At 47.2% G+C, this 16,025-nt stretch overlaps 1 protein-coding gene across 3 annotated transcripts in view; it reads left to right on the plus strand.

Moving 5' to 3' along the window:
- The window catches only part of TMEM79 (transmembrane protein 79), a 49,687-nt gene that overhangs the window by 2,633 nt on the left and 31,029 nt on the right, over positions 1-16,025 (plus strand). For 2 of the 3 annotated variants that reach the window (XM_058160680.1, XM_058160682.1), the window contains exons 2-3: positions 2,112-2,970; positions 6,170-6,383. In XM_058160680.1, coding sequence (XP_058016663.1) covers positions 2,253-2,970; positions 6,170-6,383 — 932 coding nt within the window. In that variant the 5' untranslated portion in view covers positions 2,112-2,252. Of the gene's footprint in view, positions 1-2,111; positions 2,971-6,169; positions 6,384-11,128; positions 14,483-16,025 lie in introns of those variants that run through there. The other variant, XM_058160681.1, reaches the window with a different exon arrangement.

Genomic DNA, 16,025 nt, shown 5'->3' on the forward strand with positions numbered 1-16,025 from the left:
AGGATGCAAAGGACCAGCTGTCTGCAAGGAATATAAATCCTTCCATTCCCCACCATCCAGTCAGAGCTGAAGAAGCTTCTTGGAGGAGAAGCGAAACATCTTCAAAGAAAAACTAGAAAGTAAACAGAAAACAGAATAACAGAGTTGGAAGGGACCTTGGAGGTCTTCTAGTCCAACCGGTGGTGGGTTCTAACCGGTTTTGCCACTGGTTCGCTTCGCACACGTGCTTTGCGATCGGGTCCGAACTGGGAGCATTTCACCCCTGCCTTGGAGGTCTTCTAGTTCAATCTCCTGCTCAAGCAAGAGACCCCATGTTATTCTAGACAAATGGTTGCCCAGGAAAATTCCAGAGCTGGAGCACCCCCAACTCCGGGAAGAAGGCTTGTCTGTCTGTCCGTCCATCCATCCATCCATCCATCCATCCATCCATCCATCCATTCATATCTCTCTCATTATCTCTCATCTATCTCTTATCTATCTATCTAATCATATCTCTCTCATCATCTATCTATCTAATCTCTCATTATCTATCAGCTATTTATCATTATCTATCTATCATTTATCAATCAAATCAATCAATCAATCAATCAATCTAATATCTCTCTCATTATCTATCATCTATCTATCAATCTATGTATCTATCCATCCATCCATCTATCTAATCAAATCCCTTTCTTTATCATCTATCTATCTAATCATCTCTCATTATCTATCAGCTATCTATCATTATCTATCTATCAATCTATCTAATATATCTCTCATTATCTCTCATCTATCTTCTATCTATCTAATCATTCTCTCATTATCATCTATCTATCTAATCATCTCATTATCTATCAGCTATCTATCTATCATTATCTATCTATCTATCTTATCTATCTAATCATCTCTCTCTCATTATCTATCATTTATCTGTCTATCTATCTATCTGTCTATCTATCTATCTAATCATCTCTCATCATCTATCTAATCTGTCATTATCTATCAATCATTTATCAATCAATCAATCAATCTAATCATCTCTCATTATCTATCTATCTATCTATCTATCTATCTATCTATCTATCTATCTATCTATCTAATCATATCCCTTTCATTATCATCTATCTATCTAATCATCTCTCATTATCTATCATCTATCTATCTATCTATCTATCTATCTATCTATCTATCAACTCTCTCTCATTATCTATCATTATCTATCTATCTATCTATCTATCTATCTATCTAATCATCTCTCTCATTATCATCTATCTATATAATCATCTCTCATTATCTATCAGCTATCTATCATTATTTATCTATCTATCTAATATGTATCTCATTATCTTTCATCTATCTATCTTCTATCTATCTATCTATCTATCTATCTATCTATCTATCTATCTAATCATCTTCATTATCTATCAGCTATCTATCATTATTTATCTATCTTTCAATCGATCTATCTTATATATATATCTCATTATCTATCATCTATCTATCTTCTATCTATCATCTATCTATGTCTGTGTTGATCTATCCAATCATTACTCACTCTCTTTATCTATATCTATCTATATTTAATCTTCTCCCTCCCTCCCTCCCTCCCTCCCTCCCTCTCATCTTATCTATCTCATAGAATCAAAGGGTTGGAAGGGGCCTTGGTTATCTTCTAGTCCAATCCCTGCTCGACCAGGAGACCTTATACCATTCTGGACGAATGGTTGTCTAATCCCTTCTTAAACGCTTCCAATGATGTGGAGCATCCACCGCTTCTGGAGGCAAGTCGTCCCACTGACAAATTGTTCTCACCAACAGGAAATCCCTCACTAGTTCTAGGTTGGTCCTCTTGATTAGTTTCCATCGCTTGCTTCTTGTCCTGCCATCTGGTGCTTTGGAGAATAGCTTGACCACCCCTCCCCCATTTCCTTTGTGGCAGCCCCTCAAATATCGGAAGACTGATATTCTGTTACCCCTAGTCCTTCTTTTCGTTAAACTAGACCTACCCGGTTCCTGCAGCCTTTCTTCATATGTTTTAGCCTCCAGCTCCCTAATCCCTAATATTGGCTTTTTGCTGCTTCTTGCTGTCTCCAAACCAATTTATTTATATTTTTCCATCCCTTTTGCAGCGCAAGAACCGGCCGCGGCACATCCTGAGGTTGCCCTGGTTCGTTTTCCCAGAGCCGCCTCCCATTTCTGGAGAAGAAGGAATGGAGACCGCAAAGATTTAGCAGAAAAAAGCTCGACGGATACAGAACAAACAGTTGAAGATGTCGGCCATTGCCCCTTCGGAAGATTTGGCGATGGTGCCCCTGGGAAAGGATTCGTCCCCTGCTGCTCAGCTGGCCCACACTCACACCCAGGAGTCGAGTTCGGATGATGCCGAGGCGACTTTGCCCTGGGACCGAGCCCAACATGATGCAGTGGGCAAGATGCCGGTGGTTTTGGAGACGGACGCCCGGCCGAGCCCAGAAGGGAGCATGAAGGCAGCCGCGTTGGACTCCGGCACGGACCATCAGGCTTTCCTGAAGCCTCCGGAGGACAACGAGTGCAGTGGGGTGCCCTCCGTGGCAGCCCATGCCTTCGTCCCCATCGACCCCCTCTGCATCGAACGCCGTCCCAGGAGCCACAAGAAGCAGCCGTGGCAGCTGGGAGTGCCACCGCAGGACGGGGCACCGTGCCAGGAGGAGAAGGGTGACCCAGAGCAGCAGCTCTTCCTCAGCCGAGGCTGCTCGGGCTGTTTGCACGACTTGCCCGATCCTGCCAGGGAGCCATTCCAGAACCCGTGTTGCCGGACGAAGGGCTGCTGCAACTCGGCCAACCTCAAAGCTGTGGCTTCCATGACTACCGCTTTGATCGTCTTCCCGGGCTTGATCTACGGTGCCTACGTCTTCTTGCCCTTCGAGGTGCCCATCATGGAGAGCATGAGCGCCCGGCTGGTGTACACGCTGCGCTGCGGGGTATTCGCCACTTTCCCCATCATTTTAGGTGAGCGGCGTCTGCTTGCCGTGGAGAAGGTGCCAGGCAGGGGAAGCCGCCGTTCATCGTCAGCACAGAGTCCCCCTCGGTTCATTCCCCAGGGTTGGCGAAAGGCTCCGTTGAAGCGCTCCACGAGCCAGGAAATCTGCAAGTGGAGTCTCCAAAAAAGCAAAAAAAAAAAAAAAAAAAAAAGCCCCCACAATCATTGCATTATTGAACGCATTGTGATGCTGGCCTTCTTTGGCCACCGGGAAAGCCAGCTAAATTCTACAACCAGATATTCCTCTTTATTTGTATTTATTTATCTATTTGGAAAATTTGTATGGCTGCCCAACTTAGTGACTCTGGGCAAAATAAAGCCCCAAATCTAAAATCTCACCCATTTACGACGGCTGCAATCTCCCAGGGTCACTTGAATCTCCTATTTGCGACTTTTCCAGCTGGCTTCCCACAAGCAGAGTCAATGGGGGAAGCCAGATTTGCTGAATAACAATGTGTTGACTCAGTTAATGACCATAGTACAGGTAGTCCTCGACTTACAACGACAATGGAGCCCAAAATTTCTGTTGTTAAGTTAGACATTTGGCTCCTCCAAGGCCCTCCCTCCCTTTATTTATATATTATATTCTATATTAATATATTCTATAATTATAATTATAATGTTATATTATATTATATTATATTATATTATATTATATTATATTATATTATATTATATTATATTATATTATATTATATTATATTATATTATATTATATTATATTATATTATAGAATTTTTATAGAATATTATATTATATTAATTTATTTTTTATTTTATTTTGCATTTATATCCTGCCCTTCTCCGAAGACTCAGGGCGGCTTACATAGTGTCAAGCAATAGTCTTCATCCATTTGTATATTATATACAAAGTCAACTTATTGCCCCCAACAATCTGGGTCCTCATTTTACCTACCTTATAAAGGATGGAAGGCTGAGTCAACCTTGGGCCTGGTGGGACTAGAACCTGCAGTAATTGCAAGCAGCTGCTGTTAATAACAGACTGTCTTACCAGTCTGAGCCACAGAGGCCATTATATTATATTATATTATATTATATTATATTATATTATATTATATTATATTATATTATATTATATTATTATATTATATTATATTATATTATATTATATTATATTATATTATATTATATTATATTATATTATATTATATTATATTATATTATATTATATTTATTATATTATATTAGCTAGCTGGATGCCCGTGCTTCAGTACAAAACTATGTGCTGGGCTTTGATAAATTGACACTTACAGCCTGAAATTTAATGTAGAATGTGTAACTCCGTAGCATCAGTGTGTGTTAATATAATGCAACTGGCAGTTGGAACAGAGAGGGAGGGGAAGTACACTGTCCCAATCCGCAGCATCCATCAGTATTCATCTGGCTAGCATCCTGTCAGTGTGTGAGAGAGTTGAGGGGTGTTTGGAAACTCAAACGGTATTTGCTGTGTAAGCAAGAAGGAGACAGGAAGGTTGCTGGACATGGCTTAGCTCAACTGTTCTATAGTAAAGCTGCTTGCTGCTGTGAAAGTGAAACCGAAAGTGAAACTTCTCTCCTCTGCTTGTGTTTTGCATTTGGAACAGATTTCTTTTGAGGTGGGGAGGGGGAGTGGAACTCCTTAGCATCAGAGCATGTTAATCATAATCTAGGAAATACTTATGCTCTGATGGTCATTTTGAAAAATCCTTTCTTAGTGAGGAACATATGTGGCAAATTTCAAGTTTGTAGACTTTACAGTTCTGGAGATTTCGTGATTACGGTGTGAATTGTTTTAGCTTTTATACGTATATTATATTATATTATATTATATTATATTATATTATATTATATTATATTATATTATATTATATTATATTATATTATTTATTTATTATATTATTAACTTTATAGGCCATCCATCTTATCTCAAGGTAACTCTTTTAATTAGATTTCTTAAAACAGGCAGTGGGGGTGGATGTGGCTGGGGGGCTGTATCTTCAGCATCTGACTTTCTTCAGCATCCCTCAAGACCCTGGAACAGCTGGACTTCCAGATCTAGCAGCACCCGGAACCTGCATGACTTGAAGACCCAGTTGAGTTCTCTAATCTGGACTTCCAGGAATGTTGGAATGGAATGGAATAACAGAGTTGGAAGGGACCTTGGAGAACCTCTAGTCCAACCCTCTGCTTAAAAGCAGAAGACCCTCCCTATACTATTCCGGATAAATGGCTGCCCGGTCTCTTCTTAAAAACCTCCAGGGATGGGACACCCACAACTTCTGGTGGCAAGCTGTTCCACTGGCTTACTGTCCTCATGGTCAGGAAATTTCTCCTTAGTTCTAGGTTGCTTCTCTCCTTGATTAGTTTCCACCCATTGCTTCTTGTCCTGCTTTCAGACCTCCGTCTTAAAAATAAAGTCAGACCTTCCTTAGAGATGATGGGAATTGCCCCCCAACCCCTTCGGAATTCTGCCTCAGGTGCAGAATGATCTCCTTGGGGCAGGTGTGAAATCTACTTCCCTACCGGTTCGGAAGTAAGCGTGCCGCACCATCGTCAAATGCGTTTTGGACCCTCCGTGCATGCACAGAGGGTCAAAAACAGGTTACTTCCTGGTTTTAACCAGGAATGACGTCCGGGCGGGTGGGTGGAGCCTTGTGCTGCTGCCACTACTGTTTCGCCCGAACCGGTGAGAACCATTAGCATCTCACCACTGCCTTGGGGGTCCGAAGGCTAAATCAAAAGATGAATGGCTAAGGGAACTAGGTTATGTTTAGCGTAACAAAGAGAAGGACCAGGGGTGACCTGATACCATCTTCCAATATTTGAAGGGCTGCCATAAGGAAGAAAAGTCCCTGAATGGCGGATAAGAAGCAACAGATGGAAACTAATCAAGGGAAAGAAGCAACCTAGAACGAAGGAGAAATTTCCTGACAGTGAAGACGATCAACCGGTGGAACGGCTTGCCTTCGGAAATCGTGGGTTGCCCCATCACTGGAGGCTTTTAAGAAGGGATTGGACAGCCATTTGACCGGCATGTTATAAGATCTCCTGCTTGAGCAGGGGGTTGGACTACAAGACCTCCAAGGTCCCTTCCAGCTCTTTGATTCAATAAGGTCCCCCCTGAGCCAGCCTTTCCTGACTCCTTCTTCCTGTCCCTCTTCCCCTGCAGGGATGATGGTTTATGGGGTGTCCCGTCTTTGTGCCTCCTCCCTGCAGCCTTTTGAGGAGCTGAGCCGGGAGGTGGAGATCCATCGGCATTTCGTCTCCCAGTCGGTCGACCTCTTCATTCTTTACTTCTTCAATATTGCTGTCCTTTCCACCTACCTGCCCCAGGAAGGGCTCAAGCTGATCCCGCTGCTGACGGGCCTTTTTGCCATCTCACGGTAAGAGACTACCCCTCTCCACCCCTCTCCTCTCACTTCTGGACCCTTCCTCTGGGTTGGATTTTTTTGCCTGGTACAGGGTCTCCCATTTGAGCAGCGGGTTTGTCTTGCACCCGTTGGAGCCTGAATCTGCAGAGGATGACTAGCCAGAGATTGAGGGGGTGGCTTTGTTGGCTTTGGAGGAATGTGGGGAGAAGCAGGCTGAGGCTGCCCAGGGCCCCCTCAGGATTAGGACAGCTTGTAGGCAGGGAGGAACAGGGGCAGGATGACTGAGAGTGGGTAAGCAGTGGACATGAGGAGCAACGGAGCTCAGGAGATGAGCAAAGACAGCCCCCTACTGATCTCCGAGCATGGAGAGTGGAGAGAAGGCAGAAACAGCACAGGCAGACCCGACGATTCAGGAGAGCGCCCCGCCGCTCTTCACAAGGCACACCTGGGGACTGAGATTTAAGGAGACGCTGTGGGAAGGGGCATTTGCTGGGAACAAATGCTGAATTGGTAGAGGGGTGTGCCAATACTGCTTAAGGACTGCTTGCTTCTTCCTGACTTCGTAGACTCAAATTGCTTTGCTGGACTGGGCACAGCCAGAGGCTGCCGTGTTTGTGTCTGTGTGCACACATGCGCACTTTGCTCTGGGACGTGCCAAGAACGTGGGAAAGGGGAGTTTCAACTCTCAGCTGGCTGTGTGACTTTCATGCCTTGTCCTGGGTGATCAAAGGGTTGGACTAGAAGACCTCCAAGGTCCCTTCCAACTCGTCATTCATCCATCATTTAACCTTGTTTTTCAACCATGACCCCTTGAAGAGGGGTGGGCTTCAACTCCCAGAATTCCCCAGCCAGCCTGAGCTGTGTAGTCTCAAGTTCCACATGTTTCAAACAGGCTGGCTGGGGAATTCTGGGAGCTGAAGCCCACCCGTCTTCAAGGGGCCAATTTTGACAGACAAAAATGTATTGAAAGGTGTTCGTCAGACGAATCTGTCAGCCGGCTCCTGTTTTTTTTTTATTATTATTATTATTTATTTGAAGATCGAAAAATCCGATTGTTGGGAAATCTCCGTCCTGTTGACGGTACAGTTGGTTTAGAAAGTCTTTTAATATATTTTGGGGCACTGAAAGTAGAATGGCAGCCATTTTTGGTGACAAGAATTCGATGGAAGTCTGCTGACATTTTTTTTTCTCTAATTCAGATTTTATAACTAATAATAATAATAATAATAATAATAATAATAATAATAATAATAATAATAATTATTATTATTATTATTATTATTATTATTATTATTATTATTATTATTATTATTATTATTATTATTATTATTATTATTTGTATACCGCCCTTCTCCCGAAGGACTCAGGGCGGTGAACAGCCAAATAAAACAACAATCAAATACACACAATACAGATAAAACAGTAGCTTAAAAAACTTATTCAAATTTGGCCCATAATTTAAAATACATTTAAAAATCCTAAAAAACTAATTAAAAATTTAAAAAACCCATAAAAACATCTAAAAATTCTATGCCAGTCCTGCGCGGAAGAACTGGGTGTATTCTTTTGGGAGCCGCAACACCATTCATCAGATACATGTAGTGGCACCACCAAAGTTTCCCGACCTTGGCAAACATGCACAGGGGTGGATTTCAATTCCCAGAATTTCCCAGACAGCTGGGAAATCTCCACTGGGATTTTACATCGCAGTAAGTGTTATGCAACTGCTGTGCAGATATGAGGGAGGGGCTCCTGGATTTAGAGATTTAGAGAAAAGCAGGGGTGAGATGCTGGGGGTTCGGGAGAACCTCTAGCTAAGATTCTGTGCAGTTCAGAGAACCCCCAAATCCCACTCCTGGCTGGCCCTGCCCATCCCACCCCTCCCCAGGAATCCCCACGTGGCCTGTTTTGAATAAGTGCAGGGCGCGCGCGCAGAGGCTCAGGGAGGGCGAAAACTGGGCCTACCGGAAGTTCAGGAAGGCCCTTTTCTGGCCTCCAGAGGACTCCCAGAGCCTGGGGAGGCCGTTTTTGCCCTCCCAGAGGCTTGAGGAAAGCCTCCAGAGCCTGGGGAGGGCCAAAATGCCACAAACCCCCGCTGTGGTGCAGGAGGCCGACTAGGTCACGCCCACCATGGCCACGCCCATCCAGCAACCGGGCAGAGAACCCCTTGCTAAAAAATTTTAAAAACCCATAAAAACATCTAAAAATTCTATGCCAGTCCTGCGCGGAAGAACTGGGTGTATTCTTTTGGGAGCCGCAACACCATTCATCAGATACATGTAGTGGCACCACCAAAGTTTCCCGACCTTGGCAAACATGCACAGGGGTGGATTTCAATTCCCAGAATTTCCCAGACAGCTGGGAAATCTCCACTGGGATTTTACATCGCAGTAAGTGTTATGCAACTGCTGTGCAGATATGAGGGAGGGGCTCCTGGATTTAGAGATTTAGAGAAAAGCAGGGGTGAGATGCTGGGGGTTCGGGAGAACCTCTAGCTAAGATTCTGTGCAGTTCAGAGAACCCCCAAATCCCACTCCTGGCTGGCCCTGCCCATCCCACCCCTCCCCAGGAATCCCCACGTGGCCTGTTTTGAATAAGTGCAGGGCGCGCGCGCAGAGGCTCAGGGAGGGCGAAAACTGGGCCTACCGGAAGTTCAGGAAGGCCCTTTTCTGGCCTCCAGAGGACTCCCAGAGCCTGGGGAGGCCGTTTTTGCCCTCCCAGAGGCTTGAGGAAAGCCTCCAGAGCCTGGGGAGGGCCAAAATGCCACAAACCCCCGCTGTGGTGCAGGAGGCCGACTAGGTCACGCCCACCATGGCCACGCCCACCCAGCAACCGGGCAGAGAACCCCTTGCTAAAAAAATTTAAGCCTGCCCCTGGAGAAGAGATACAGTAGATCACAGGCAATTAACAGTTTTAATGTGTTAAAAAAAAATCCTCGTGACTTTCTGAGTTTCCGGGAGGCTGCTTCCACTCGCTAAGAAAAAGGGGTGGGTTTCCTCAAGGTAGAAAGCCCAACCTGGCAAAGGCCTCGTCTCGTGTGCTGGGAGAATCCAAACCAGCCTACCTGTTGTGTCTCACCCGCTTTCACCGCAGCCGGGGTCTGCTTATCTGCTTCCGAACGCTGAGGAATGTCCTAGTATGCCTCCCGGCCCCAGCCCTGGCTCCATGCCCAGACAGGCTGAGGAGGAGGAAGTACCTCCAGCCCCCAGCTCTGGCTCCATGCCCAGGCAAACGGAGCAACTAGACCCCTCCCCCTCCCCCACAGCATGTGAGCCTGAGGGAGGTCAATTGCCAACAGCTGCAGACTGGAGTGACCCTCGCTTCAGAAGAATTGATAGGCGGCGGCGACAGAAGGAGGGGAGGGGCAGGCCGGGATAAGTGCTGAGTCATGGAGCCACACCCCATGGCCTATATAAAGGACCTGCTTTCTGGCATTCTCTGAGTCAGGCAAAGTCTAAACATATCTTGCTGAAGTCACTTACTGGTCTCCTGCCTGCTCTGAGGACTTTGCTAGGACTTTGGGCAGAGCTGCAGAGGCACGCCTGATTCGGATTTCCCTGACCCGGCCGTCAGTGGAGGAGTGGGTGGAGGAGTGGGACACAACACTACCTCACAGGCTGGTTGTTGCAAGGCTCAGCTGTCTTTTGAGCTCCCGAGTGGAAAAATCCTGCAAAGACATAACATAAATTAACCCAAAAAACCCCCCATAACCCAATTAACAAACATAAAGATAAGACGTTGCAGATGCTACATCCGGTAAAGACTGGACAGCCATCTGTCCAAAATGGTATGGAGCAGTAATGGCTAACCGTTTTGTCCTTGCGTGCCCAAAGTGTGTGCATGTGTATGACAGCGTGCATGCCCACACCCATAATACAAAGCCCGCACGACACAGGCCCTGCGCATGCACGCGCCACCCCCATGCTTTCCCGCCCCCGCAACCCGTGTCCCGTTTTAGGCCTAGCAGGCCTCCTTAAAGAAGTTCCCTGGGACCAAAACCGGGGCGCAGGGGGGCCCACCACACCCCCTGCATTTCCCCCTGCCCCGGCGTGCATGCCTACGCTATCACAGGGGTTGTCTGCCTTGTATGCACTTTATTCCTCTCTAGCATTCATCTCCGTTGTTCAGTGATGCATTTCCTGCCTCTCTAGGATATACCTCTATCTGCTCCTGTGAGGCACTTCCTGTTCCTCTTGGATGTATATAGTTATATTCTGGATGGGTTGTATAGTGTTTTAACTGCATTTTGATTAAAATGCATGCGTATGTGTATGGGCCAGCTAGTGTTTGCACGCAGATGCGCACCAGAAACCAGAAGACCAGGTGGCCAGCAATGCGCCTGCCAGAAACCAGATCCTCTTCCCGGCGCGCGCATGCACACCAGGCGGTTTCTCTTCCGGTATTTGGTGCTCCCGCACACGTGAAGACCACCTGGCTGGCATGCCAAAACCCGGAAGAGCAACGGGCGATGGCTCGCGTGCCTGGAGAGATGGCTTTGCGGTGCCACTTCCGATACGCGTGCTGTAGATTCGCCATCACGGGTCTATATAGAGACTCCACCTTGAGCAGAGGGTTGGACTAGAAGACCTCCAAGGTCCCGACTCTCTTATTCTGTTAACTGGAATTGTTCCTGTGAAATGCAAGCAAGGGCTGGCTTGGGCTTTTGTTGGGATATCTACAAGGACGTGATGGATGCGACGCTTGGATCCCACCATCGTGGCGCCCATTTTGACCATTTTTCTTTCACGCACTTCCAGGCTTCTCTACTGGCTGGCATACGCCATGGGCCGCTCGTTCCGTGGCTTCGGATTCGGCCTGACCTTCTTCCCCCTGGTCGCCATGTTGCTCTTCAACCTCTACAGCATGTTTCTGCTGGACACGGAGAACATGTTTGCCGTGAGGAGTCCCAAGGCGGCTTCCCCATCGCAGAAGGAAAAGGAGTTGGACGTCTCCAGGCCCTGGTACTGGGGGTGAAGCCGGGCAGAGCTCGAAGCCAAGGAATGTCCCAGTCTTCTCTTTCTGCACCACTGCTGGGCTCATTTCCACCCTTGGCCGACTTTAGAATTGGGAGAAGCCACCTGAGGCCATGTAGTCTCACCCAGCCTCTGTCCAAACCAGTGAAAGCATTGAAAAGACTGGCCAACCTCAGCTCCTCAACTCCTTGGAGAGAAGCCCATCTCTGCTCTGCACCATTGGAGCCTCAGCGAGTTTATTTAGAACTCCTTTTTGATCTTCGTCTGGGTGCCTTCCTCTGTTTTTGGAAGGAAAGAACCCAAGTCTGGTCCTTCTTCTCTCTTTAGAGACGGGAGGTGGGCTGGCACATTCCATATCCCCTTCAATATTATTCATCAAATTCAATATGTTCCCCCAATCAAAGAGGAGAATTAGAGGAGACATGCAGTGTTTGAGGGGCTGTCACAAAGAAGAGGGGGTTGATTATTAATTAACAATTACCGTATTTTTCGGACTATAAGACCTTTTTCAGGTCTTTTTTCAGGCCGGTTCCAAGGCTTTTTTCGGCCCATTTTAAGGCTTTTTTTGGCCAATTTTGAGGCCTTTTTTTGGCTTTTTTTTTTTCTCCCTTAGGGCTGCCTCTGCCCCAGCGAGTCCAATCCCCAGACCAATCCCCACGAGGGAGCAGCAAGGCTGGGATAGCTGGTCAGCAGCAGCACCCCCCCCCCACCAGGGTGGCCGGGACCCCAACCATGGCCCTACCACTGGGGGCTTGTTTGGTTCTCTGGGCACTTGGGTCTCCCCCCCCCACCTATGGATTGCCCTATGGATAGAGATGATAGAGATAGATAGAGATAGAGATAGAGATAGATAGATAGATAGATAGATAGATAGATAGATAGATAGATAGATAGATAGATAGGAGAGAGATATAGAGTGCGACTGGCATATATATATACATATATATATGCCAGTCTCATTCCATCTCTCTCTCTCTCTCTCCCCTCTATATATGTGTGATTCACAGCCCTTTGCAGGGGTGGGCTGCTGGGGGTTCGGGAAAACCTCTAGTTAAGATTCTGTGCAGTGCGGAGAACCCCCCCAAAACCCACTCCTGGCTGGCCCCGCCTATCCCGCCCCTCCCAGGAGTCCCCACGCAGCCTGTTTCGGATGCCGGTAAGTGCAGTGCAGGCATGGACACTCGGGGAGGGCAAAAAGCGGGACTACCAAAAGTTTGGGAAGATCAGAAATGGGCCTGTTTCCAGCCTCCAGGCGGCCTCTGGAGCCTGGGGAAGCCATTGTTCACCCTCCCGGAGGCTCAAAGAAAGCCTCCGGAGCCTGGGGAGGGCAACAACCCTCCCCCCGCCGTGGTGCAGGAGGCTGATTGGGCCACCCCCACCCAGCAACCGGGCAAAGAACCCCTTGCTAAAAATTTTGAAGCCCACCCCTGGCCCCTTGGTGTGCCTTAGCTATCCAAAGTCTCTTGATCACAGCCAGGTGAAGCTCACAAGAATTGGGCGGGAGACGGGGGGAGTTAGGAAAGGCACAGAGCATAATATCAAACAGTAATGAAAATGAAAGAGGAAAAAACCCAAACACATGCGCACACACAATGCATTCACTCACTCCCTGACACACACAAAAAAAACCCAACTGAAATTTGGAGGTGCTTACCAGATTCTTCTTTTCAAGCAACTGTCCGATTCAAACTGCAAGCTACCCCTTCACTACCAGCGTCAAGCGGTCAGAGCAGAACCCACCGATGAAAATGGTCTGCTGGTAGCCAGGTGGAACTTAACCTGGGATAGATCCCGCTGGTCAGGTTAGTCTCAAGTCCCACTGGGGTGCCATCTAGAAGACTAAATTTGGGGCTTTAACTCCGGAGAGCGGCGCCCGTGAATAAATAAAAAAGAGAGCCAGACAGCTGTGAGGAAAGAAGAAATATTTTTCTTCCTAAAAGCGAGGGAGTCTGCCTTTAAGGCGCAGGCTGCCAAGAAATGAGGTACAGAAGATTTTTTTTTTATAGCGGGAGCTTGTCCGGGGTATGGGAGTGTCCACGTGCTATTTCTCAGGTGACACTTGTGGGCCGTGTGCATAGGTATGTTTATTCTTGTGAACATACAGTTCCTCTGGGAGACGAAATTTAGTTAACTCCGTTTGTATTTGCAGAGCTTATCCTTTGATACGTGGATTAGGTCTGGGTAACTTATTTGGGGGTTTGAGGAAGTTTGCTAATTATAGTTGGTTCACTTAGTTGCAGCTTGACTGTCAATTATCTAGTGGAGACGCTGATAATGAGTCCAGGCTGTAGATTCACTTCATGTTTTAAGTGAGAATGGAAACAGTATAAAGAATAAAAAGTAATTTTAAATATAGCTTCTCAATCTCTTCCTTTTCTTCTGTTTTTGCTTTGTAAAATAGGGACATGGTTAACTTCTGGGGCTCTAATCCCCTTGCTATGTGAAGCCCTTTTTACTTGCTCTCCTGTAAGTTTTCCTGTAGCTTTTGCAAATTCCTTTTTCTGAGCAACCTAAGGAAAAAAAAAAACTCTTCTCCCCCGGGATATTCTCCAATCTCTCTGTTGTGGCCCGCCAGCTGCCAGGGGAGCAGGCGGCAGGTTCGGACGATGAGGAGGTTGGGGAAGAACTTGGGCCAGTTCTGGCGCCTGAGGAAGGCTCTGACGGAAGCTCAGCGTCAGACACTGAGATAGAGCCACGGCCGTCTGACATTTCCCAGCCACCGGAGAGGCAGCTGCCTTCGGAGGCGGAGATGATTGGGGAGGAAGAACAGCTGGGTCCTGTTCCAGATGCACATATGCGCAGAGCTGTTAGGAGAACAACTGAGGGCAAGGAGTTGACTCGGGAAGAAAAGCACACGGGAACCCTGAATGGCCCCTCCCTGGCTGGGGAATAAATAGAAGGAAAGGGGAGTGGTGATCGTAGGAGACAACCGTTCGTATTTCTGAAGATTTTGCTCACTGTGTTTCATGCATCAAAGACTGCTAGCCAGAACTTAAATTTGCAGGCTTTTGGCTGGGAGCTCCTGGCCTGGCAATTATCGCGAGTAACTGATAAGGTCTGTTACTGCAGTTAACTCTTTGAAGGACTATTCCCTGGACTTTTTGGTGTGTGAATGCCATTAATTCACAGGAGATAAATAAAGAGGGTTTTTTTTGTGACAAGGAGTCTGTCTCTTGTTTGTGCTAAGACTGGGTCAGAACAGTCTCTCTACTCTTTTCTTTCTGTTCTATTGAGCTCTCCCCCTCCCCCTCCCCCCATCGGCCTCTTCTACAGGAGTAAAGTATGGACAACCGTGGCAAGAACCGTGAGTCACAAACACAAAGCTTTCGCTGCATCCCCACATAACAGACACAGTGCCCTTGCTGACCTTAATAGGGATAGTAAGGTGGCAGGTCAAGGTAGCCGTGATGATGATGATGGTAACTCACATGACCGGGATAATGAAGAACTCATTTTGGATAGGGGAAAGTGTGAATCAGGTATTACACGTCAGTCACACAAGTAGAGCAAGGTATCCACAAAAAGAGAAGCCACCGTCTGGTTGGTGATTCACTTGTAAGGAGTGTCAATTTAGGAAAGGATGCGGAGGGTTTGAAAGAGGCCAGGCGTCTGCCGGGTGCTACTGCCAGCAGAGACAAGAGGCCTGTTTTTAAGATAGTCCAGAACGCCTGTAAGGACCGTTGTCAGCATTCCGAGTAATGCATCCATTAAAAGCAGAACTCCGAGGCAGGTAGATTCCTCCAAGGACATTTTTAATGGATACATCGTATCGGCGCAGCCGGTGAAAACCAACTCTAACAGTTCCCGCGGTTTTCACCTAATTAAAAGAGTAAAACTCCCTCCCTCCCAAGTGTCACCAGTCACATTGTCCAATGAAGATGGAAGACAGGCTCCTCTCCTCTTAAAACAGTCACCTCTTTCAATGACCTTGGTTCCCCACAGAAAAATCTTTTGCTTTGACTGTTAGCTGGGCTATCTACTCCCCGCCTCCCTTCCCCCACTCAAGGCTTCCAGGCAACTATGAGGCAGCACAAGATGGCTTCAGCCAGGTTCGGTTCAGAGTTGACATGTGATGTTGATGCTGGGGGCCTGCGGTGTCCCTACTGGTGAAAATGGAGCAATTGTTGGGATAAATTGAGGCCGGCTGGAGGTTAGGGGCCTCGCATAAAAATCCGGTGAGTGAGGATAAGTGGGCAAGCAAAGGAGATCAGCCATGCCCAAAGGCAGAACCCTGAAAGATGCATTTTTTTTGGGGGGTACCTCTATCCAAGAACGCTGCCGTCCACCTGGCCGCAATTTATTCCGAGAACCGCTGCCCATCCTCAATCCTTCAAAACCCCACAAGAAGCAGGCTGGCAAAACCATCATGGCTAGCAAGTCCAATGCTCATGACCTAACCCAAGACACGCTTCCCCCCACCACCACCCCCCAATCTTTCCGCAAAGAAAGCCAAGGGCAGCAAAGAATTCCCCCAGGAAAAACCTCCCCAAACTTCCATCACTGAGTCTAGCAGTCTTTCAAGGAACAAAGCACCGTGCTGCATCCTCCCACAAAGACCATGTGACCCTGCCCTCTCCTAGCCCCCTGCCACAATCTCCCACCGCTCCCGACACCTGGAGGCCTTGGGCTCCTGCATGCTCCCCCAGCGATCCTCCGCCCAATCCGTCTCACCGCCCCCCAA

The sequence above is a fragment of the Ahaetulla prasina genome, chromosome 17, assembly GCF_028640845.1.
Source record: "Ahaetulla prasina isolate Xishuangbanna chromosome 17, ASM2864084v1, whole genome shotgun sequence".
Lineage (NCBI taxonomy): Eukaryota > Metazoa > Chordata > Lepidosauria > Squamata > Colubridae > Ahaetulla > Ahaetulla prasina.